The sequence below is a fragment of the Aquarana catesbeiana genome, linkage group LG03 (assembly GCF_042186555.1).
Source record: "Aquarana catesbeiana isolate 2022-GZ linkage group LG03, ASM4218655v1, whole genome shotgun sequence".
Taxonomy (NCBI): Eukaryota; Metazoa; Chordata; class Amphibia; order Anura; family Ranidae; genus Aquarana; species Aquarana catesbeiana.
The window spans coordinates 205,875,938-205,901,382 of record NC_133326.1 but is presented as its reverse complement, the minus strand read 5'-3'; the positions used below and the strand labels follow the sequence as shown (position 1 = coordinate 205,901,382).

General features: G+C 40.8%; 1 protein-coding gene across 3 annotated transcripts in view; it reads right to left on the bottom strand.

Moving 5' to 3' along the window:
* The window catches only part of TAFA5 (TAFA chemokine like family member 5), an 805,723-nt gene that overhangs the window by 148,303 nt on the left and 631,975 nt on the right, over positions 1-25,445 (bottom strand). For 2 of the 3 annotated variants that reach the window (XR_012242834.1, XM_073619720.1), the window contains exon 3: positions 12,361-12,488. Coding sequence is in view for 2 of the 3 variants with exons in the window: in XM_073619720.1 (XP_073475821.1) it covers positions 12,361-12,488 (128 nt within the window). In the remaining variant the exon portion in view is untranslated. Of the gene's footprint in view, positions 1-2,588; positions 2,634-12,360; positions 12,489-25,445 lie in introns of all 3 variants that reach the window. The other variant, XM_073619719.1, reaches the window with a different exon arrangement.

Sequence of the window (25,445 nt, the reverse complement as noted above, 5' to 3'; positions counted from 1 at the left end):
GAAATGATAAGTTTTGTGTGCATGTACAGTATTCTTGCTTTCTTTAATACCCCCCCCCCCCCATTGCATTACAGTCGGAATTGTTAATCTAAACATTTACTACTATAGTATACTGTGATTTACTTCACTGTACTATATATTATTATACTGCAGTAACAACACAACAATGCACATTTTATTTTTACTAATATGTACTAAATAAAACAGAACATTGAGTTTGTAGGACTTAGAAATAAGTCTTAGATTATAAACTGATGGTAGTTTGTGCCCTCCTTTTGGGATGCAGCCAGCAAATACACTATCCCAAGTGTTACCTACAATAAAAAAACAAAACAAAATAAAAGCCACCTTAGAGGTCTTAGATTATATCTGTAATTCTGAAAGACCCATGGCCTATGTAAGATCTTAGACTGCTGCTGAAGTACTCAAATTAAAAGATACGATCTAATCAGATGTCATGCTACCCCTTGTCTTGATAGTCAGGCACTATAGCTGACTCTGTGTTCTTCACCTTTTGCAGTCCGCTTTCCCATAAGGCAAGCAGGCCTTGTTTATTGGGATCATGAGTAAGCTCCGGGGGGCAGAGAGACCCACCTTGGGGCATGGCCTGGCTGGGGTCCAGGCTGAAACTGCCACTTACTGTCATACAGCGGGCCTTGACTTATTGTGTGGTTCCCGGCACATCCAGTTATTTTCTTCCATTGTTTGTAGCATAGAAAAGCTCCCTTCCTGGCCAGCACTCACAGGGGCGGACACAGGACTTCATTCCAATACAGCCTAAACGTACACATATCCTTGGTTCGCAATATTATGGTGGCCCTGCTATCTTCTACTTAAAAAAAACTGACAAAATTATTAAACATCTTTCAAGTGGGGCACAGAAAAAAAAACATTTTTAGTAAAGTGGGAAAGGGTTCAAACTTTTAACAGTGTATAATTGCTGTCTATGTTTTCGTCTCCTAGAGAAAACATTTTTATGGAGTCACAGACAGAAATAAAAAGGCTTTTGGATGGAGCTGGACTTTAGTGTTAAAGAGGCATACTAGAAATGGAAAAAATATCCAATAAGGAAATACTAACAATGACATATAAACGTTGGATGGTTGTGAGTGATCAATTGCAATTCAAATCTACTATAGCAGCTTATATTAAGAGGAATGCAATATGAACATTATAAGAGATTGATTATAAGAGACTTGAATTGCACAACTAGAGATCACATTTGCATTTGCAAAATAGGTCTACATGGTTTAATGCTGCAATGCAACAATTCATATACACAATGAAAAGCCTTTTCTTTTCCTCTCTTTCATATAGTTGAATGGGAAAAGAATATTAATAATGGGCCAGTAGCTCATTCATTGAATTGCCTGTACATTTTTAAATATACTACTGCTCATGTAGCCCTTGCTTGTTTTTTTTTTTTTTTTTTTTAATGGATGATATAGTGAGCTAAACATTTTGATCTTACTTTGACAACAATCCAACACACTTTAATGTCATCAGTGTTACCTGAATACACATAACATCTAGGAAGGGGCAAACTTGGTGGAGTTCAGTTTGAGCTGGATTTGGTGGGCCCAGCAAGAAGTCCACATGCCCAAAATTAGCCCTAAACCCCACTGATGTTTATGAAAAGAAAAACTAACTATTTTACCTGGCCTTTTTTGATGCTAATAAAGGACATTTTGTTGAAAAAAAGGACATGGGTAGCTGGGTACTGCCATGAAGTAACATGTACCAATGCAAAAAAATAGAGATGTTTCCACCATGTCAGAAGATGGTAGATAGTTTCCACATAGGCCAACTTCCGCAGTGATTCTTGTGATTCCTGTTTTCATAGCTTATTGAACACTGCACCATTTATTCTAGTTAACTCTGGCAGGTGCTCCATCAGCATGGTCTGTGTCCATACCTTATATGCTTGCCACTGTTTATGTCACAATGTTATTGTGTGTTTTTCCTTTTTTTCATTAGAGAAACAATTGAATATATATTATCCTATCTAAATACCCCTGACAAAGGCTTGAACCTGAAATGTGTTGGGTACCGAAGAGTTGTTTTTGGACTTTGGAGACTAATACTATATAGACCATATTTTTTTATGCTTGCAATGAATCAAATTTGTGTTTTTGCTCTGTTTTTACATAATCATCATCTGTGTGTTTGATCCATTATATATGTATCAATATACATTTGATTTTATTCTACATTGGTGGTGTTGTTGCCGTTAAAATCCCATTGAGGGGGTATCTCCTATCTTTCAATGAAATAAAATAAACAAAAACCTATCATGCAGCAGGGAGAGGACATTATTGTATGCAGTTTAAAGGGAGCATTGAAAATACACAAATCCTTTAAATAATATAGCTGTGGGATTTCTGTGTTTGGTGTTATGGAACAGTACAATGTTGTCCTTTAAAAAAATACAGTACAGTACACATTAACAAAAATGGTTTCCCCTAAAATTCCACCCAGACCCTTATCCAGGCATGCAAAATGGGTGGCCAGAAAATGGAGGGAAGCTAGTGTCCCCTTCCTCCCTCCTGTACTAGCAAGATCATATGTCTTTCAATATTGGGGGGTACCTTGTTCCATTGCTGAGGGACAAGGGCCTCTTCTCTGCATCCAGTCTACCAAAAAAGAACAAAAAGAATGTGGGGGTTATTGGGGAGGACTTGTAGCAGAATTTGGAAGCCAGGGCTACAGATTTTCTTCCACTCCCAGAAAAATGATTACAAAAAAAAAAAAAAAATATATATATATATATATATATATATATATATATATATATATATATATATATATATCTATTGTTAATCATGTCATCCAGCAATGTAAATCCATTGTCAACCACAGCTTTCAGCAATGTGAAACCATCAATCATGGCATCCACAGATGTAACTGATTTGTCAATCAGGACAACTGAACACCTGGCAATCTTATCCCATTGTGTTGACATTACCACTGCACCAGGGATCTGTCATTTAGTGGTGGTAGTTCAGCAAATGTACATTGGTAAGCATCAGATTGTCACCATGATGATGCTTCCCCACCGCTACTTCTGTCACAAATAACGTGGTGGGGATGCCAGATGAGGTCACTGGCCAAATAAAGTCATGACAATATTTGGTCAGTGATGTCATTCAAAATAAACACTGTGTTTACATTACATAAGTATTGGGAGTTCAGGCAGGCAAATAGCCAAAAACATCTGCAATGGTTTGGTAGGTCTGCAAGTAGTTAATGGGCTGCTTTTGCTTGAACCAAGGTCCATAACAGCAGCAATGGATTTTCAGAGTTATACTAATTTTAAAAGCAGCAACTGAATTAAGTAGGCACTATTTTTTAGATTTTAACTTACGCTGGCAATGCACAATGAAATTTTGTTTTTAATAAGATCTGTCAGGTCAGCAATATTTACCAATATCAATTGTGTTGTCAATTTTATTAAATTAATTTTCTTTAGGCGAGCATTCACACTATATATATGTTGGTACAATATCACAAATCACATATAAAAGGAAATCTTAATGGGTAAGGCCAACTTAAAGAGCAAGTTCATTTTCACATAAAGTGCATTTATCTTTCTTGCCTAGCCACTAACCTGAAGTACCCCACCGTCCCTGACCTCAGATGCCTACTTATCTTAATCTTAGAGGCATGGCATGCTGCAACATTGGTAGATGCCTATGCAGTTTATCCATGTAAACCTCTATGAGACCCTTTAAAAAAACTGTCAACATTAAAGCTGGTTATAGAGATTAGGCTAGGTATGCACCAGAGGCTGAGACGTGTGGATTGCTTTAGGTCAGTGGAGCTAGGCAGGAAGCACAAGTGTGTTTTATATATATAACTTTTCCAAGCTTTATTGGATAGGTCTTCTGACATGACAGGTTCTCTTTGCCCTCTTATTCCTGATGCTAAATGCTGCAACTGGAACTGTGGGAGCTGTGGGGGATCCATTGATTTATATCACTATATACAGTATCTCACAAAAGTGAGAACACCCATCACATTTTTGTAAATATTTTATTCCATATCTATTCATGTGACAACACTGAAGAAATTACACTTTGCTACAATGTAAAGTAGTGAGTGTACAGCTTGTATAACAGTGTAAATTTGCTGTCCCCTCAAAATAACTCAACACACAGCCATTAAATGCTAAGTTCACCTTTACAGAAAACTCTGTAAGGTGAACTTACAGAGGTCCTCACTCTCGACCCCATGATCCTACTGACCAGGAATGCGGCAATCTCTGGATCTAAGCCCCATTATAGCTGCACCAGGAGTACGGGGCTTAGAAATCCCCTGAGCTGAATGTCCAAAATGTCCCCCATCAGGATAACATTTTGTTCAGCTCAGGGGATTTCTAAACCCCAGACTGCTGGCGTGACTATACCGGGGCTTAGAACCAAAGATTGCCGTGGTCCAGGTCAGCGAGACTGGGGGGGGCGAGGAGGGGGACCTGTGTAAATTCACCTTACAGATTTTTCTGTAAAGGTGAACTTACACTTTAATGTCTAAACCGCTGGTAACAAAAGTGAGTACAAGTGAAAATGTCCAAATTGGGCCATAATTAGCTGTTTTCCATCCCCCTGTGTCATGTGACTCATTAGTGTTACAAGGTCTTAGGTGTGAATGGGGAGCAGGTGTGTCAAATTTGGTGTTATCGCTCTCACTCTCTCATACTAGTCACTGGAATTTCAACATGGCACCTCATGGCAAAGAACTCTCTGAGGATCTGAAAAAAAGAATTGTTGCTCTACATAAAGATGGCATAGGCTATAAGAAGATTGCCAAGACCCTGAAACTGAGTTGCAGCACAGTTGCCAAGACCATACAGCGGTTTAACAGGATAGGTTCCACTCAGAACAGGCCTCGCCATGGTCAACCAAAGAAGTTAAATGCACATGCTCAGCATAATATCCAGAGGTTGTCTTTGGGAAAAAGACGTATGAGTGCTGCCAGCATTGCTGCAGAGGTTGAAGGGTTGGGGGGGTCAAATTGGTCTGCGTGGCTATTGTCCCATAAGAAAGCCTCTTCTAAAGATGATGCAAAAGAAAGCCTGCAAACAGTTTGCTGAAGACAAGCAGATGAAGGACATGGATTACTGGAACCATGTCCTGTGGTCTGATGAGACCAAGATAAACTTATTTGATTTAGATGGTGTCAAGCGTATGTGGTGGCAACCAGGTGAGGAGTACAAAGACTCGTGTGTCTTGCCTACAGTCAAGCATGGTGGTGGGAGTTTCATGGTCTGGGGCTGCATGAGTGCTGCTGGCACTGGGGAGCTACAGTTCATTGAGGGAACCATGAATGCCAACATGTACTGTGACAAACTGAAGAAGAGCATGATCCCCTCCCTTTGGAAATTGGGCCGCAGGGCAGTATTCCAACATGATAACGACCCCAAACAAACCTCCAAGACGGCAACTGCCTTGCTAAAGAAGCTGAGGGTAAAGGTGATGGACTGGCCAAGCATGTCTCCAGACCTAAACCCTATTGCGCATCTGTGGGGCATCCTCAAATGAAAGGTGGAGGAGCGCAAGGTCTCTAATATCCACCAGAGTGGAAGAGGACTCCAGTGGCAACCTGTGAAGCTCTGGTGAACTCCATGCCCAAGAGAGTTAAGGCAGTGCTGGAAAAAAATGGTGGCCACACAAAATATTGATATTTTGGTCCCAATTTGGACATTTTCACTTAGGGGTGTACTCACTTTTGTTTCCAGCAGTTTAGACAATAATGGCTGTGTGTTGAGTTATTTTGAGGGGACAGCACATTTACACTGTTATAAAAGCTGTACACTCACTACTTTCTATTGTAGCAAAGTGTAATTTCTTCAGTGTTGTCACATGAAAATATATATTAAAATATTTACAAAAATGTGAGAGGTGTACTTACTTTTGTGAGATACTGTATTACTATCTACTGTATATTAATATTTTGATATTATTGTGTACTGGTAAAACATTTGTTTTACGACTAGTTTATTTAATTTAGCTTATGATAGTGGCTACAAATATATAAATAAATATACTGTGTATATATATATATATATATATATATATATATATATATATATATATATATATATATATACACATTGTATACAGAGAAATGTCTTTACTTCTGCCAATTGCAATATGAAAACTATTCAATCTATGGGTAAAGCTAATTTAATTTCTAGCTCAAATAGCATGTAATTGTGCTAATAGAGAGGAGTGCTTTGTTGCTTTATCTGTAAATAAAGTCTATTAAGAAATTCACTTCCCTTGTCGAATGTAGATCGTTGGTATATTTTACTAGCTAAGCATGGGAATCTGTGTCAGAGTGATTACACCTTTTATTCACTGTGAGATCTCTTTTTAGGTTCTTGAAACTCTTTAATTTCCCACTTCAGCTAATTTAGCAATAAAATTACAGAGGTTTAGTGAGGTTAGCTACTAAGCAATTGGAGCATGAATGTTCTTTTAAGTTCAATTCAATGAAATCGTATCATCTATAAGAATGAACTCATTAAACAACAATTAGGCAGAAATGGATCAGTGATAAAATATATACAGTTTGATAGTAAAATTAATTTATTTTTTGTTCAACTGCATAGAGCATTTGGTAATGCAACAAATAAAATTAGATTTTTGAGGTTCATTTAATCTGTGATATTTGCAATACAAAAAAGAGATGATTGATCATAAAACCAGATGTCTGAGCCACTATATAAGTAGAAATTGTTGTGGTCTTATGCGTGCACTATTTTAAAACATTAAAATTACTACACTGGTCCATACAGGGAGTTATTAGTTAGGACTTATATGATATACAAGTTACATTAAGGAAAGTTTGTTTTATATTTTAGAAATTGCAAGAACATTTCAATAGATGCAATAAAAATGCTGGGCAGTAACTTTTGCCTGTCAACTGAAAAATCATCACCAGAAAAACAAAACTGAGCCTAGAGCAGTCTAATATTGTCTTTGCATTATAGTTTTATTGGATATCTTAGGTGCTATTTCCAGTAATATGGGATGACCCATGATATCCTAGCTTCGTCACATTCTCCAATGGACACAGATTGACAGTTATTGGTGGAAGTACAGAATGCTGAAAGCTGAAGGCAATAGAGCATGTCAATTCTATTGTGTGAAGCAGGCCTAAAAAGCTGTTCAACTTTGAAATTAATTTTTATTGGTCTGTTGATATTGAGATAATGCAGTAATAAAAGAAATTAATTTTAATGACAAAGCACGGAACCTTATGTCTGCTTCTTCCATCTAATCATGTTAGGAAAAAATAACAAGAAAAAGAAAATAGAAGTTGGAATAGAGTTGGTGAATGTTTGTTAACTGTGCTACTACACTTCAACAAAATAATTTCCTATTACAAACTGTACAATACATGGTCAGACTTTTTTCATGCTAACACATCTTTGGCTGCATTTGCTTTACATTTACAAATGTTACTTTCAACTATGGATGGGCTTTATGTTCGGGGTGAACATGAGTTCGACTCGAACACTGGCTGTTCGCCCGTTCGCCGAATAGCGAACAATTTGGGGTGTTCGCGGCAAATTCAAACGCCGCGGAACACCCTTTAAAAGTCTATGGGAGAAATCAAAAGTGCTAATTTTAAAGGCTTATGAAACTAAATAGAAGGATGGCTAGTCTGTGCTCAAGGTGCCACATCCAATATATAGAACAGAAAGGAGGGGTTCCCATAAGTGGACTTTTAAGGCAGCCAATGATATTCTTAGAAATATGCAAGAGTAATATAATAACAACAATTTTATTTAGACATAGTTAAAATAAAATGAAACATTGATGTGCTGATTTGTTACAATACAATTCGTTACTATCACCATAAATATGAGATTTTTTTAAAAAACCTCCTTACACCCATAATTTTAAAGGCTTACATGCAAGTTATTGTCATAAAAAGTGTTTGGGGACCTGGGTTCTGCCCCAGGGGACATGTATCAATGTAAAAAAGTTTTAAAAATGGCCGTTTTTTCAGGAGCAGTTGATAAAAATGGAATGGAATTTCCCTCCAGGGGAACCCCGAACCAAAATTAAAAAAAAAAAAAATGCGTGGCTAATTTCCATACTAGGCCCTTCAGGTCTGGTATGGATTTTAGGGGGAACCCCACGCCAAAATTTTTTAAAAAATGGCATGGGGTCCCCCCAAAAATCCATACCAGATCCTTATCCGAGCACGCAACCTGGCAGGCCACAGGAAAAGAGGGGGGGACAAGAGAGTGGCACTCCTCCCTCCTGAACCATAACAGGCAACATGCCCTCAACATTGGGAGGGTGCATTGGGGTAGCGGCCCCCCCAAAGCACCTTGTCCCCATGTTGATGGGGAGAAGGGCCTCATCCCCACAACCCTTGCCCAGTGGTTGTGGGGTCTGCGGGCAGGGGGCTTATTGGAATCTGGAAGCCCCCTTTAACAAGGGGACCCCCAGATCCTGCCCCCCCTGTGCACCCCTACCATTTCACAAAAAATGTCAAAAATGTTAAAAAGACAAGAGACGGTTTTTGACAATTCCTTTATTAATTTCTTCTCCTTTCCCCACTTCTTCTTCCATCTTCTTTCTTCTGGTCTTCCTTCTGTGTTCTTCTTCTTCCTCCATCTTCTTCTTCCCCCGCTTCTTCCTCCGCTTCTTCTTCTGGTCTTCTTGTCCGGCATCTTCCTAAGGCTTCTTCTCTGCTTCATCCTCCGCACGATCTGCCTCAGTGGGAGTCTTCCGCTGTGTGACGCTTCTGTTTAGGTGACAGTTCTTATATAACAGAGAGTGGAGCCACCCAGTGACCCTGCCCCCCCTCTGACAACACGGGGAAAGCCATAGGGAAGTCCCCCACCCGCAGACCCCACAATCACCGGGCAAGGGTTGTGGGGATGAGGTCATTCTCCCCATCAACAAGGGGACAAGGTGCTTTGGGGGGGCTCTACCCCACAGCACCCTCCCAATGTTGAGGGCATGTGGCCTAGTATGGTTCCAGAGGGGAAGCGCTCTCTCATCACTCCCTCTTTTACTGTGGCCTGCCAGGTTGTGTCTTCAGATAAGGGTCTGGTATTGATTTTTGGGGGACCCCACGCCATTTTTTAAAAAAAAAATTGGCGCGGGGTTCCCCTTAAAATCCATACCAGACCTGAAGGACCTGGTATGGAATTTGGGGGAACCCCGTACATTTTTTTTTTTAACTTTGGTTCGGGGTTCCCCTGTGGGGGAATCCCATGCCATTTTTATCAATGAACTTTTATGTGTGTTGCCGGACAATTCATTATAGCCGGCGCTAGTGATAGCACTTTTAAATGACTTTTCTTCCTTTAGAAATGTCATTTTGCACTTGGACTGTACTAAACACGGGAAACATGCGCCACTTTACAGGCATACTATAGACACCCCCCAGGTGCGAAATTTAAAGGAATATTACACTTTTATTGTTTCACTTTAAGCATTATTAAAATCTCCTGAAAAAATGGCCGTTTTTGAAACTTTTTTTTGCATTGATACATGTCCCCTGGGGCAGGACCCATGTCCCCAAACACTTTTTATGACAATACCTTGCATATAAGCCTTTAAAATTAGCACTTTTGATTTTTTTATGTTCGTGTCCCATAGACTTTAACGGTATTCGCGTGTTCGAACAAAGTTTTTGCCTGTTCACATGTTCTTGATGCAAACCGAACGGGAGGTGTTCGGCTCATCCCTACTTTCAACTGAAGCATACATCAATCTTGTGAAATGGAAAAAGTCCTGGGTAAAAATGGTATCTTTAAAGACAGTTATACATCAAAGCATCTATCAACCCTTAATATATAGTCTATTGTCTTTGACAGTTTCTGGCAGTCTCTGACAAAGATAGGACATGGGAGCTACTTCTGCACCTGTAGCAAAGAGTAACATGTTTGGCCAGTATTTTCCTTTTTCTTTATCTAAATGCTTTACAAATTAACAGTGAATGCATACTCACATAAAGACCCCTTTCACACTGGGGCACTCTGCAGGTGCTACAGTACTAAAAATAGTGCCTGCAAAGCGCCCTGAAACAGCCACTGCAGTCTCTCCAATGTGAAAGCCCCGAGGGCTAGCAGCATCTTTGGGGTGGTGAAGGAGCGGTGTATACACCGCTCCTTCACTGCTCCTGCCCATTGAAATCAATGAGGCATAGCACTGCTGCAGCGGCACTTTGCGGGTGGTTTTAACCCTTTTTCGACAGCTAGCAGGGGTTAAAACTGCTCTGCTAGCAGCCGAATACTGCCGCTAAAACTAAAAATAGCGCTGTTTTACTGCCGACGCCGCCCCCACAACAGTGTGAAAGGGGTCAAAGAGGATCTTTATTTTAGACAAGATTTGTTTAAAATAGGAAGAGCTTTTTCAGTACCCCCAAATTTTAATTTGCTTATTACTGGTAGTATTAATTTAAAACACTGTTAGGGCTTCATTCACATGTGTGGTTGCACCCATACTATATGAATGAGGCATTGTTTTTGCACCTCAGTGACTGATACTTCTGCTCACGCTCTTCCTGCCTTATCTCACCAACTATCCAAGTTTACTTACCATTGCTGTATAAGTTTTTTGTTTTTTTGTTTCTCAAAGATTGTCTTACTTAATATTCTGCTCAAAACTTTGTGTATTAGTACTGCTTGGGTCTTGAAGAAGGAGAAACACCCCAAAAGGTTGTCCCAAAAATTTGGATGTTAGTACAAATAAAAAAAGTATCTGGGACAGTACTCAATTGTTCTTATTGCATCTGAAACCTTCCTGAGCTGCATGTAGGCAACCAATGGAAATGAATTCAGATGCAGCTACAGTATACAGACACAGCCACATGTCAAAATTTTCCATGTCTACATTCAAAGACATGCACCCACTCCTGCATACCAGTGAAATTTTGACATGCGGTGCTGCATCTGAAATTGCTTCCGTAGACCTCTTTCACACAGCTTTGGAAGGTTAAAGACAAAAATGAATGACTTACTCAAGCAGTGCAGGCCCCAGTGCCATTGTTAATAAGGCACATATATTGCTGTGTTTTGTTTGCTTAGCTGGTATGCCAGTTTAAACATTTTTCCTCCCAGTCTATGCTTTAAAGTGTCATTAGGAAACATATCTTTTTTTTACTGAGTGTAGTCCTTTTATTATATCGATAAGAATATTACCTGGCTACCCTGATCTAAAAGAATCATGCAGCAGCAAGTGACCAATCTTCTTCTTTAATATTTAAATGGATATATAGAAAATTGCTGCCAGGTAGGATTTATTGCAGAAGAGATTCTGTATGTTTCTTCTGCAATAAAAGCTTCTGCTCAGCCTGCCAGCAATATGTTTCCTAAATGTTCAGCTCAGCGTACATTCTCAGCATTCTTGGGTGCCAGGATGAGCTGTCATCCTGGGTCAGCTAATCAAGATAGCAGTGGTAAGATAGACAGTGGCAAGGAAATAAGTATAGCAGACTGTACTTCCACTTTAAAGGCTGGTTCACACTACCACTACCTGCATGGTAAAACACCAGGTTTTTTCCATGCAGAGGTTCTGGCTCTGGCCAGGGCTCTGGGCAGTGGTGACTTGTGTTTTTAAAGCACACATGACTGTTTACTTGTTTAACTTTATTGAAATGTCACAGTGTGGTATTTTATTAATTTTTGTATTTCTAAAAATAGACACAAATGGAACTATGAGTGAGCTGTGGTGTAGGACAGAAAAATGCAAACATGTTGCAGATTTTCACACCCAAGCTCACTTGTTTTCTGTGTGCCCTTTATGGAGACCCGTGTTTTTCTAGTGCAGATATGTGGCAATCTCCATACAAGTGTGAACAAGTCCTAAGAGATAGGGTTATGGTTTAGGTTATGGGCTAAATTGAGGGTTAAAGCTAAGAATAGGGCCAGATTTTGGAAAAGATTTATAATACTAAGACTAAGGGTATACTGTATGCTCTGTAGAAATTATTTCAGGACTTTTTAAAAAAAAAATGCATTTTCCACTTATTGTTTGCTGTTATTTTTAGCTAACACATGGAAAAACAGATACCTGGGTATAATTCCAGAAAAAAACATATCTAGTAAAAAAATATACCGAAATTGAATTCAAAATTCAATACTGCTATGAGGTATTTTTGTCACTTCCAGTGGCTGACATTAGTATGTGCTGCTGGGAGAGTGGAGTGGGGTTAAAAGGATAAATGGGGAAAGCATGGGTTTGTTTTAATGTAAACAACTATTGTGTTTGTAAGTAGCTATATGTACAAAATGGCATTTTCTGTGGTGTTAGTCACTTTTTCTAATGTGATGCGATTTATAAGATATCAGCATACAGCATAAAGCTTTGACTTTTGACACCTTTTATTTACCGTAGTTGTCTTTATTCGCCCACCCGGCTGTGTACAGGTCCAGCCTGATTTGTTCATTAATAAGTCACAGTCTTCCCCTTCTAAACATGGAAGCATATCACACCACTGTTTTGTTCTTATAATACGTGCTGTAGAAAGAAGAAAAAATGACATAAGTATTGTTGTTCTGATTATATGCTTTTCTGTATAACTTGTTGCATTAAAAAAAAAATTATTACAAATCATAATTACAATTATTTAGTGCAATTAACACATTTTAGAGTTTGTGTATAAAATGTATTCCATTTTATATTCTAAAATATAACTTATATTCCGAAATGTAACTTTAAAAAAAAAATTTCTATAGGAACATGCAGCATACATGTTATTGCTTAATTAGAATAAGGTATTAAAATAGCGTAAGGGCTTGTTCACACTTGACTACATTTCTGACACTCAACAAATGCTCCTATACTGTATGTATGGCATTAGTATGGGCGTCAGACAGGCGTCAATGAGCTTTAGAATGGGGCGTTGTACAAGCGTTAAAAATGCGTGGTTTCGTAGCATTTGATGAGTGTTAAAACTGCTCCACAATGGAAAATGACAAATTTTAATGCGCCACAACCGCACCAAAAGCACGCCGAAAACGCCTGCCAGAGCGTTTGCAGAGCATTACCATAGACTTAAATGGGAGGTGTTGAAAGACTTTAAACACCTCCTGACTCAACACAAGGCTTCAATTTTGAAGCAACGCAACACTTAGTGTGAACAGCACAATGTGCTGTCTATTATATCTTGTGCAAAGGAGTTTGAGGGGAGTTTTTATCACCTGTCAAATGCCTCTCAAATGCCTGCTCTAAATGTGAGTGTGAACTCAGCCTTATAGCTTCTTTTTCTCCACAATTTTTATCTGACAATCTTCCAAAACTATCCCTTTGCACATTTGAAAGACAATATGTTTCTTTAGTAATTTACAGCTTGCATGCTGACGATGTAAACAGTACATAGTAACATAAAATAATTCAATCCTCATTTCAGTTAACCAATATATCTCATATTAGCTGAAGATATGCTGCAAACAGTGTTTTTCAAGCACCATATGGCACCAGATTTCACTTGAGCCCTTTGACCATCTTGCTTAATTCTTAAACTGGTGTTGTCAAAATATGTGTGTTTGGTTTGCTCTGAACACTGCATTTGCTGATCATTCATTCATACAGTCACCAACTGCCAGAAACATGGTAAATCTCCCAAGTGGGATACATAAAAACATTTTGACAACAAAAAGTGAGGTAAAACTTGTGTGACAGCCATAAATCAGAACATTCCTAGCTTCATGTAAAATAGAAATGATTGAAATATACATGAAAATATTCTCCAAATCCTGCTTTCAATATCTGACTAGGAAATAGGAAGATTGCATGTTACATGTGGTGACAACTGAAACGCTAAGGCATTAAAATCTAAAACCTTGTATGGCAATGTGTTTTTTAAGGGTAACCTGTTAGGAGATTTCTAAAATGAAAACAAATAAATCAAAGCCTTTCTATTCAGAAAACCAAGAGTAATAGTTAAGCTATTATAGATTGCATTTTGATTGCTATTGCTATTTAGATTGTAAGCTATAAGGAGCAGGGCCTCTGATTCCTACTTTATTAAAGTGTATTTTATTTGTACTGTCTACCCTCAAGTTGTAAAGCGCTGCATAAACTGTTGGCGCTATATAAATCCTGTATAATAATAATAATATTATAGTTCACAAACGTCATTAATCCATTTACTTTAGTAAGCAATGCATATATTTTAAATTCTTTTGAAGCTAGGGGGGCTAAATTACTTAGATCATATGTCAACTCCTCTTGTTCTATGCCTTGTCAATCTTTAATTAATCTGTTAATTAGTTATTGTGGAGATAAGGAAAGGAGGGAGTATTCAGTAGCTAAGGAAAAAAAATGGGGAAGGCTGATGTCTTTTGTTGTATTTTCATCCTGGTCAGTCCACAAGAGGAAATTAGGAACTGAGTGCATTTCTGGCAGATCTACAGGTATTGAAAGAATTGCAATGATATACATACGTTTATTTGTCCTGCATACATAAAAAGAGCTGTATAGCGTATTTTCTGTAAGTGCATTTTTTATTGTAAATTTATTTTAAATTATTTTTATTGGAAAATTAGAAAAACTTTGTCCAAACTTATCACATACTAATGCCACGTACACACGGTCGTATTTTCCGACGGGAAATGTTCGATAGGAGCTTTTGGTCAGAAATTCTGACCGTGTGTAGGCTCCATCGGACATTTTCCGTCGGAATTTCTGCTAAACAAAATTTGAGACCTGGATCTCAAATTTTCCGACAACAAAATCCATTGTCGTAAATTCTGATCGTGTGTACACAATTCCGACGCACAAGGTTCCACGAATGCTCGGAATAAAGCAGAAGAGCTGCACTGGCTATTGAACTTAATTTTTCTCGGCTTGTCGTACATGTTGTACGTCACCGCGTTCTTGACGTTTGGAATTTCCAACAAGATTTGTGTAACCGTGTGTATGCAACACAAGTTTGAGCTAACATCTGTCGGAAAAAAAACATGGATTTTGTTGTCAGAATGTGCGATCATGTGTACGCGGCATTAGGCTTTTGTGTTACAATCATCACAGTCAAAATTAGATGAACAAAGAGTCTGATATTCAGTAACCCTAGGTAGAGGCAGAGGTAATAACAATCCATCAATGAGAAAGCACAATAGAATCACTTGGTAACTACACAGTACATAAGTACAGATAATCTCAAAACCAGCAATTAACCCGTATGAACAGCATGTAGTTACAGAATAGTAGGACACAGAACATGAGTCTGGGTTTCTCATTCTTATAGTATAATCAAAGGCTGTATTTTATCATATAAATAAAGAAGAGAGTTTTAAGAAAGGGAAAAAGAGGAAAAAAGAGGGAAAAAATAAGGGGAGAAGGAAACTTAGGTAGAGTACAGAAGGGAAGGTGAGGGGTAGACAGCAAGGGATCACTGGGATGGGTGGGGCAGCTGCTACAAAACATTTCAAGTAGAACCCCCAAAGCAGGTCCAAGGGTCCTAAACCCATTCATAAATAGAGAACATATTATTTATCTCTGGCCATAAGAGCTTCCATGAGTTTAATCTCTTGAATACAGAAGTGGAACTCTAGTATAGATGATCCTTGTGAATATTACCAACAACTTGCTGCTGTTAATACATGTTGGGCCAGTTTTTTAGCATTCTTAGGAATACTGGGTGGTGGAATGCCAAGCAGGAATATTGCTAGATCAAGCTTAACTTTTATTTGTAAGAGATAATGTAAAAGGGATTCTACTTCTAAACAAAAGGGGCATAACCCTGGGCATGTCCAATCTTTATGGAACAATGTTCTTGGGCATTGTAAATATCTCCAGCAATGATCTGGGATTGTAGGCTTGAACGAATGTAAGTAGGGATGAGACGAACACCCACCTATTCGGTTCGCATCAGAACATGTGAACAGGCAAAAAATTTGCTGTTACGTAACCCTGCCCCCTTCTGACATCACGGGGAATGCCACAGGGAAGTCCCATCAAGTCCCTGTGCGTCAGAGGGGGGCGGGGTCACCAGGTGGCCCCACCCCCCGTTATTTAAGAACCATCAGAAGAGGAGAAGCGTCACACAGCGGGAGCCTCCCTCCGTGCCATCATGGATGCGGAGCGGCCCGAAAAGAATAAGAAGACAAGATGATGAAGAGACGAAGATGAAGAGAAGAAGATAAAGAGAGAAGCGTCACACAGCGGGAGCCTCCCTCCATGCCATCATGGATGCGGAGCGGCCTGAGGAGAAGAAGGGAAGAAGACACTGACGCCGCGGAGGAAGATGCTCTCTCGTCCCCCCTCTTTTCCTGCGGCCTGCCAGGTTGCTTGCTCGGATAAGAGTCTGGTATGGATTTTTGGGGGGACCCCATGCCTTTTTCTTTTATTTTGGCGTGGGGTTCCCCTTAAAATCCATACCAGACCTGAAGGGCCTGGTATGGGATTTAGGGGGACCCCCACATCATTTTTTTTTTAAATTTTGGTTTGGGCTCCCCCTGTGGGGAATTCCCATGCCGTTTTTATCAATGAACTTTAAGTGTATTGTCGGACCGGCAATTCATTAATAGCCGCGAGTAGTTTTAAATGACTTTTTTTCCTTTGAAATGTCATTTTGCTGTCAGACTGTTCTAAACATGGGAAACATGCGCCCCTTTACAGGCATACTATAGACACCCCCCAGGTACGAAATTTAAAGGGATATTACACTTTTATTGTTTCACTTTAAGCATTATTAAAATCACTGCTCCCGAAAAAACGGCCATTTTTAAAACTTTTTTTGCATTGATCCATGTCCCCTGGGGCAGGACCCAGGTCCCCAAACACTTTTTATGACAATACCATGCATATAAGCCTTTAAAATTAGCACTTTTGATTTCTCCCATAGACTTTTAAAGGGTGTTCCGTGGCATTCGAATTTGCCGCGAACACCCCAAATTGTTCACTGTTCCGTGAACTGTCGAACAGCTAATGTTCGAGTCAAACATGACTCAAATCTCATCCCTAAATGTAAGAAAGCAGGAGTATGGTACCAATGGCTAGGGTAAATATGTTACATGCTTACTTTTAAACATTTTCATTAGCGTGTTAAACAGATATTTGGGGGGGGCGTGGCCTGTAACGGAGCCAAATGGCAGCTTAATTCCAGAGCTCCGTTACCCTTGTGGAGATAGCGGCTAGAATCGGCTCAAAACACTCCAGTTTTTTCTTTCCCCAGCTGGCGATCTGGTCCGGGCACCCTTGGAGAGCATGATGGGCAAACGAAAAGGCTCATCCAAGCCACAACGGCTGACGGTCTACTTCACACAGCTGCAGCATGGAGGTAGGCAAAATGGTGCCGGACCCTCACCCACCCTGACTCACAAACACAAGCCCGCTCCGCACACAGCAGCATCATCCCCTAAAAATAATGAGTCCTACGGCAGCCAGCACTCCCTCCCTTCCTACTCACCATCAGGGAGCCCTGCTAAGGCTAAGCTAAAGCTGGATGGTGCTGGATGCATCCCCACAATGAGTCCTGTAACAGACTCAGGAGATACCAGAGAACTCCTTGCTTCCATTACTACCTTCCCCACTATGAACCAGCCTGTGATGGACATTGTCCTTAAGGATATGCTTGTATCTCTCAGAAGCACATTGCAGGCAGACATGATGAACTGTATGCATAGATTCAGTGAGGAGTTAAGTGCAGTGGAGACCAGGGTGGAGTATATTGAAAGCAAGATGAGGGAATATGCCTCCACCATAAACGAGTTGGTAGACGCTAATGAGGAACGGGAAGAGGAATCTGCTTGGATTAAAAACAAAATTGCAGATATTGAAGACAGGTCCAGAAGGCACAACCTTAAAATTAGGAGGATCCCTGAATCGGTGCAACCATCAGACCTGCGTTCATACGCGATAGATCTATTTACTTCCCTTCTGCCTGACCTCTCTGACATAGACGTTACCATTGACAGAATACACCATTTACCTAAACCATCGTATCTTCCTGATAAAGTTTCCAGAGATGTGATTCTGCGCCTGCACTTTTTTCATGTGAAAGAACAGCTAATGCAAACGATGCGCAAGCAGGAAAACATCCCATCCCACTACCAACATCTGCAATTCTACGCTGACCTGTCTCAGCATACACTTCAAAAAAGAAGGAATCTGAACACTATCACAAAAGTGCTCAGGAACCATAACATACCCTACAGATGGGGTTACCCCACTAAAATCACCATCACCAAGCAGGATCAAACATACATGGTGGACACCCTGGACAAGGGTATCTCCCTGTTGAAGGATTGGAAGATTCTTCTAGACCCCAGTGATGACAGCAACGACACAACCAATCGATGAATGTCAATCCCAGACTGGAAAACAGTAACGTAAAGGAACGCCAAATCACATAAATAACATCCCTTGCAGAATAGGAGTTAATATATGTCCCTATAGAGGGAACCGGGGTAGCCGTTAGACTTGAACTCATTCCTTAACTTACTTGAGCAGTAATTAGCTGCACACGGGTGAAACCCACTAAGTTCCATATGGAGGAATTTTCCCTTATGGTATACTTTGAAGTTTATGGAAAGTTGCAATGTTACTTAACTTGCTATTTTTTCTATGTTTGGCTTTTTTTCCTGTTTTTTTTCCTTTTAATTTTGGAGTTACACAGCCACCTGTCAAGTCTCCAGCTCATTGTGCCGAAATGTTTTCAATCCACTGAAAACAGTCAGCACAAGGATCTGAATGAATATGTGTACGGGATGTTCATAATCTCTCCCAGGTTCACAGTGAGTACTCTTACCATAAGAAGGATAAAACAATTCTCACAATGCCCACAAGAGGGAGCTCTTGTCTTATTTATGTTCATACACAGATCAAATTCATCATACCTACAAAATCAACCTCATGGCTATCCAATTCTTATCTATTAACTCCAAAGGGCTTAATCACCCTGTGAAAAGAAAATCCCTTTGGAAACAAGCATTGACAAATAAATCTGACATCCTATGTGCTCAGGAAACGCACTTTTGTGACACGTCCGCTTCACTGTGCCAAAATATGAACTTTCCACACACTTTGTTTGCCAATGCAGACTCAAAAGCCAGAGGAGTAATGACTGCAATAAGAGACACTGTAGCATTTGTTTTACATACAAAGCTTGCAGATCCTCAAGGGCGTTACTTGGTTCTGGTGTGTGACCTCAACCAGGTAACCTATACTATTGTGAATGTGTAAGCCCCAAACAAACATCACATTCGTTTCTTTCACAAACTTATGAGGAAAATTAACACCCTCAGGAAAGGACTTTTAGTGATATGTGGAGACTTCAACATAGTACCTGACCCATCCATAGACACAACAATGAAGAAGAAATGCCCAACCACATCTCTTCAGGAAACTCTACACAAAGAGGACTTATATAATGTGTGGCGGTGCTTGCATGCTGGAGAAAAAGACTTTACGTTCTTCTCCACCCCACATTGTATATACACACAAGAATCAACCTGTTTTTAGTGGACCAACACACCCTAGTCAAATCGGTTTCTTCAACCATTAACAACATTACATGGTGTGATCATGCCTCTATAACGCTATCCATAACAGACACCTCTACAGTCAATGCAATTCCGATGTGGAGGGCTAACTCCTTTCTCATGCAGCAACCAGAAACCAAGCGAATTATTGAGGAACACTTGCAAGAGTTTTTTTCTATAAATGAACCCTCTGTTCAAAACCAGTTTACTCTGTGGAATGCCCATAAGGCATATATCCGGGGGATATTCATAAAATTGGAGGCCAGGGCAAAGAGGCAGCGGCAAAAGAAACTACAGGATATCACAGACGAAATTTTCAATTTAGAGTCCAAAAATAAACAGCAATCATCCCCCTCATTATCCAAGAGATTAAACCAACTGAGATATGATCTCAGACTCCTCTTACTGGAGGAATTTGAAGAAAACACCAAACGACTTAAAATGACCCATTATGTACATGGAAATAGGGCTGGGAAGTTATTAGCACAACAGCTCAAGGGACATAGACGTAAAACCAAAATTCCCTATATCCTGCACCCCACAAACAAAACCAAAATGCAACATCCACAAGATATAGCGGACGCCTTCAGCAATTATTATGGCGCCCTCTATAATCTCAAAGATGATGCAGAAACAATCCAACCTACTACTGCAATGATAACTGATTTCTTAAAACAGATCTCGTTACCAATACTGTCCCAGCAGCAAATAGAGTATCTAAACTCACCATTCACTATAGACGAAATCCACAAAACTATAGACTCACTCCCTGCTAACAAATCCCTGGGCCCGGATGGCTTTATAGGGGAATATTATCAAACATACAAACGTCTCTTCTCGCCTCATTTTAGCATAATTTTCAATGCAGCCGCGGCCTATTCCTCCTTTCCTCCAGAAATGCGGAACGCTCTGATAGTGACTTTACCAAGCCAGGGAAAGAACCAATCACCGCAGCCAACTTTCGACCCATATCACTATTAAATACCGACTAAAAACTTTATGCTAAAATCATAGCTAACCGATTGATAGATATTGTGCCCCAACTAATTCACTCGGACCAGACTGGGTTTACTAGGGGGCGTCAGACCTCTGATGCTACTAGGAGGCTGATAAACATTATTCACATTGCCAAAGCCCAACGAAGGCCTTCTGTGCTTCTGGCGTTGGACGCAGAGAAGGCCTTTGATAGAGTCCACTGGGGATACGTAAACATGGTCCTGAGGAAATTTGGATTCTCTGGAACCATCTTGATGGCAATAATGGCCTTGTACTAGAAACCCTCACCCCGAGTGTATATCTCAGGGGTACTCTCCAAAAGAAAAAGGTATCATGAATATAGAGGATCTTATGATAGGACCCACAATGAAGACGTTTAGAGCACTACAAATTGAATTTGATTTGGAGGAATCTGAACATTATAGATACCTCCAGATTCATCATTTCCTCTGAACCAACCCTCCCCTCTCCATACAACTTCCCTGGAAAATAACGCTATACCTTACCAAACACTCCATTAACATGAAAGGTATCTCTCTCTTTTATAATGCTCTAAACGATAAACTAACATTTACTAAACATTCTCATATCGAGGCTTGGGAACGGAACCTAAATGAACACTATACCCGTGATCAATGGCAACACACACTTCAAACTACATATGCCTCCTCTAAATGCATTCATTTATGGGAATTAACGCAAAAGATCCTAATGCGATGGTATCTAACACCATATAGAAAATTTAAATTTGACCCTAATACCTCCCCATTGTGTTGGAGGAAATGTAACAATATAGGTACCTTATATCATATATTATGGGAATGTCCAAAAGTACGTTTAATTTGGGACAAAGTATTTGATATGCTTACAAAAATAGTAAAACAACAATTCCACACAACTCCAGGATTAGCCATTCTATCTCTGGGTATAGACTCGCTTCCTAAAGACACCAGGATGATAGCGTCCCACGTTTTACTGAGCACCAGACTAGTAATTACAAGGCATTGGAAAGATCAGGAACCCCTACAATGAAAGAAATAATTCTAACAACTAACACACATGTCACTTATGAAATTATGTTCGCCTCATCCCAGGGCAAATTTCATGCATCCCATACACAATGGAAACCATGGACTGACTGGTATAAATCAAAAAATTCTGAGTACTGTTGATTAGGGATGAGCTTCGAGTTCGAGTCGAACTCATGTTCGACTCGAACATTGGCTGTTCGCAAGTTCGCCGAACAGCGAACAATTTGGGGTGTTCGCGGCAAATTCGAATGCCGCAGAACACCCTTTAAAAGTCTATGGGAGAAATCAAAAGTGCTAATTTTAAAGGCTAATATGCAAGTTATTGTCATAAAAAGTGTTTGGGGACCCAGGTCCTGCCCCAGGGGACATGGATCAATGCAAAAAAAAGTTTTAAAAACGGCCGTTTTTTCAGGAGCAGTGATTTTAATAATGCTTAAAGTCAATCAATAAAAGTGTAATATCCCTTTAAATTTCGTACCTGGGGGGTGTCTATAGTGTGTCTGTAAAGGGGCGCATGTTTCCTGTGTTTAGAACAGTCTGACAGCAAAATGACATTTTGAAGGAAAAAACTCATTTAAAACTACCCGCGGCTATTGCATTGCCGACAATACACATAGAAGTTCATTGATAAAAACGGCATGGGAATTCCCCAAAGGGGAACCCTGAACCAAAATTAAATTAAATTAAATTAAATGACTTGGGAGTCCTCCTAAATTCCATACCAGGCCCTTCAGGTCTGGTATGGATTTTAAGGGGAACCCCGCGCCAAAAAAAAAAAAAAAAAAACGGCATGGGGTCCCCCCAAAAATCCATACCAGACCCTTATCTGAGCACGCAACCTGGCAGGCCGCAGGAAAAGAGGGGGGACGAGAGTGCGGCCCCCCCTCCCTCCTGAACCGTACCAGGCCACATGCCCTCAACATTGGGAGGGTGCTTTGGGGTAGCCCCCCAAAACACCTTGTCCCCATGTTGATGAGGACAAGGGCCTCATCCCCACAACCCTGGCCGGTGGTTGTGGGGGTCTGCGGGCGGGGGGCTTATCGGAATCTGGAAGCCCCCTTTAACAAGGTGACCCCCAGATCCCGGCCCCCCCCTGTGTGAAATGGTAAGGGGGTACATAAGTACCCCTACCATTTCACGAAAAAAGTGTCAAAAATGTTAAAAATGACAAGAGACAGTTTTTGACAATTCCTTTATTTAAATGCTTCTTCTTTCTTCTATCTTCCTTCATCTTCTGGTTCTTCTGGTTCTTCTGGCTCTTCTGGTTCTTCCTCCGGCGTTCTCGTCCAGCATCTCCTCCGCGGCGTCTTCTATCATCTTCTCCTCGGGCCGCTCCGCACCCATGGCATGGGGGGGAGGCTCCCGCTCTTCTCTTCTTCTTTTCTTCTCTTCTTCATTTTCTTCTCCGGGCCGCTCCGCAATCCATGCTGGCATGGAGGGAGGCTCCCGCTGTGTGACGGCGCTCCTCGTCTGACAGTTCTTAAATAACTGGGGGCGGGGCCACCCGGTGACCCCGCCCCCCTCTGACGCACGGTGACTTGACGGGACTTCCCTGTGGCATTCCCCGTGACGTCACAGGGAAGTCCCGTCAAGTCACCGTGCGTCAGAGGGGGGGCGGGGTCACCGGGTGGCCCCCCCCCCCCGTTATTTAGGAACTGTCAGACGAGGAGCGCCGTCACACAGCGGGAGCCTCCCTCCATGCCAGCATGGATTGCGGAGCGGCCCGGAGAAGAAGATGAAGAAGAGAAGAAGAGAAGAAAAGAAGAAGAGAAGAGCGGGAGCCTCCCCCCCATGCCATGGGTGCGGAGCGGCCCGAGGAGAAGAAGATAGAAGACGCCGCGGAGGAGATGCTGGACGAGAACGCCGGAGGAAGAACCAGAAGAGCCAGAAGAACCAGAAGATGAAGGAAGATAGAAGAAAGAAAAAGCATTTAAATAAAGGAATTGTCAAAAACTGTCTCTTGTCATTTTTAACATTTTTGACACTTTTTTTGTGAAATGGTAGGGGTACTTATGTACCCCCTTACTATTTCACACAGGGGGGGGGCCAGGATCTGGGGGTCACCTTGTTAAAGGGGGCTTCCAGATTCCGATAAGCCCCCCGCCCGCAGACCTCCACAACCACCGGCCAGGGTTGTGGGGATGAGGCCCTTGTCCTCATCAACATGGGGACAAGGTGTTTTGGGGGGCTACCCCAAAGCACCCTCCCAATGTTGAGGGCATGTGGCCTGGTACGGTTCAGGAGGGAGGGGGGGCCGCACTCTCATCCCCCCCTCTTTTCCTGCGGCCTGCCAGGTTGCGTGCTCGGATAAGGGTCTGGTATGGATCTTTGGGGGGACCCCACGCCGTTTTTTTTTTTTTTTTTTTGGCGCGGGGTTCCCCTTAAAATCCATACCAGACCTGAAGGGTCTGGTATGGAATTTAGGGGGAACCCCACGTCATTTTTTTTTTTAAATTTTGGCCGGGGTTCCCCTTAATATCCATACCAGACCTGAAGGGCCTGGTATGGAATTTAGGAGGACTCCCACGTCATTTTTTTTTTTTAATTTTGGTTCGGGGTTCCCCTTTGGGGAATTCCCATGCCGTTTTTATCAATGAACTTCTATGTGTATTGTCGGCAATGCAATAGCCGCGGGTAGTTTTAAATGAGTTTTTTCCTTCAAAATGTCATTTTGCTGTCAGACTGTTCTAAACACAGGAAACATGCGCCCCTTTACAGGCATACTATAGACACCCCCCAGGTACGAAATTTAAAGGGATATTACACTTTTATTGTTTGACTTTAAGCATTATTAAAATCACTGCTCCTGAAAAAACGGCCGTTTTTAAAACTTTTTTTTGCATTGATCCATGTCCCCTGGGGCAGGACCCAGGTCCCCAAACACTTTTTATGACAATAACTTGCATATAAGCCTTTAAAATTAGCACTTTTGATTATTCATGTTCGTGTCCCATAGACTTTAACTGTGTTCGCATGTTCGAACGAACTTTTTTCCTGTTCGCATGTTCTGGTGCGAACCGAACAGGGGGGTGTTCGGCTCATCCCTACTGTTGATGATTTACGAACAATCACACTTGAAGAGCTATGTACACACACATCTTGTTTGACTCCAATTATTATTTAGTTTTATTTAATTTTATTTAATTTTCTTTTATTCTTTCATTAATGTTTAATACGCAGTGAAATCTGTCTCAAATAGCAGTAATTCTTGCTCAAAACAATAACTACACCCTAACCAAGATGGGTAAGTTTATAAACCTTGCAAATCCTGTACCAAGCGATAGTCCATCCACAGGGTTGCTGAGTCTCCCCCTCCCAGGGCACAGCATGAACCCAGAAGGGGTGTCGGAAGGGGGGGATTCACCCTATCTTAATATAATCATAGTAAACAAGGATTTGGAGATACCACATGATATCCCATTAACTTTTACAGTTTACACTGTACAAGGGCTTACATACTGCTAGGCTATATACAAAGTTAAAACACAGATGCTACTTTTGAAATGTTTGTATCATTTGTGACTATATTATACCTTTTTATGGTATATTTTTGTATCTTCCTTTTGATAAAATTCAATAAAAAAAAAACTAGTGAAATAAAACAGATATTCGGATTAGGCTCCTAGAGCAATATTGCTTTATCCCCATTGTCAGAATACACTGATAGGCATTGTAGCTGAATAACTGCAAGACACTGATTGAAGGATATTTTCTAGCAGGACCATTCAACAGAGGCTGATCTAATATCTGGCTTCTTTTCAACCGGGAGGGCTACACACAGATCGGAATTCAGCCAGCCCCTGCTGAACTGGCCAATTATCGATCCATATGTACCCAGCCTAATGCTACCAAGCACATTCATAAACTTGTAAGCAATAGAAGAATAGTGACTAATGTATTGGAGCTTATACAGCCATGTACATTTCAAAAGTGACACCTAGTGTGGGGGAGAAGAACCCCCA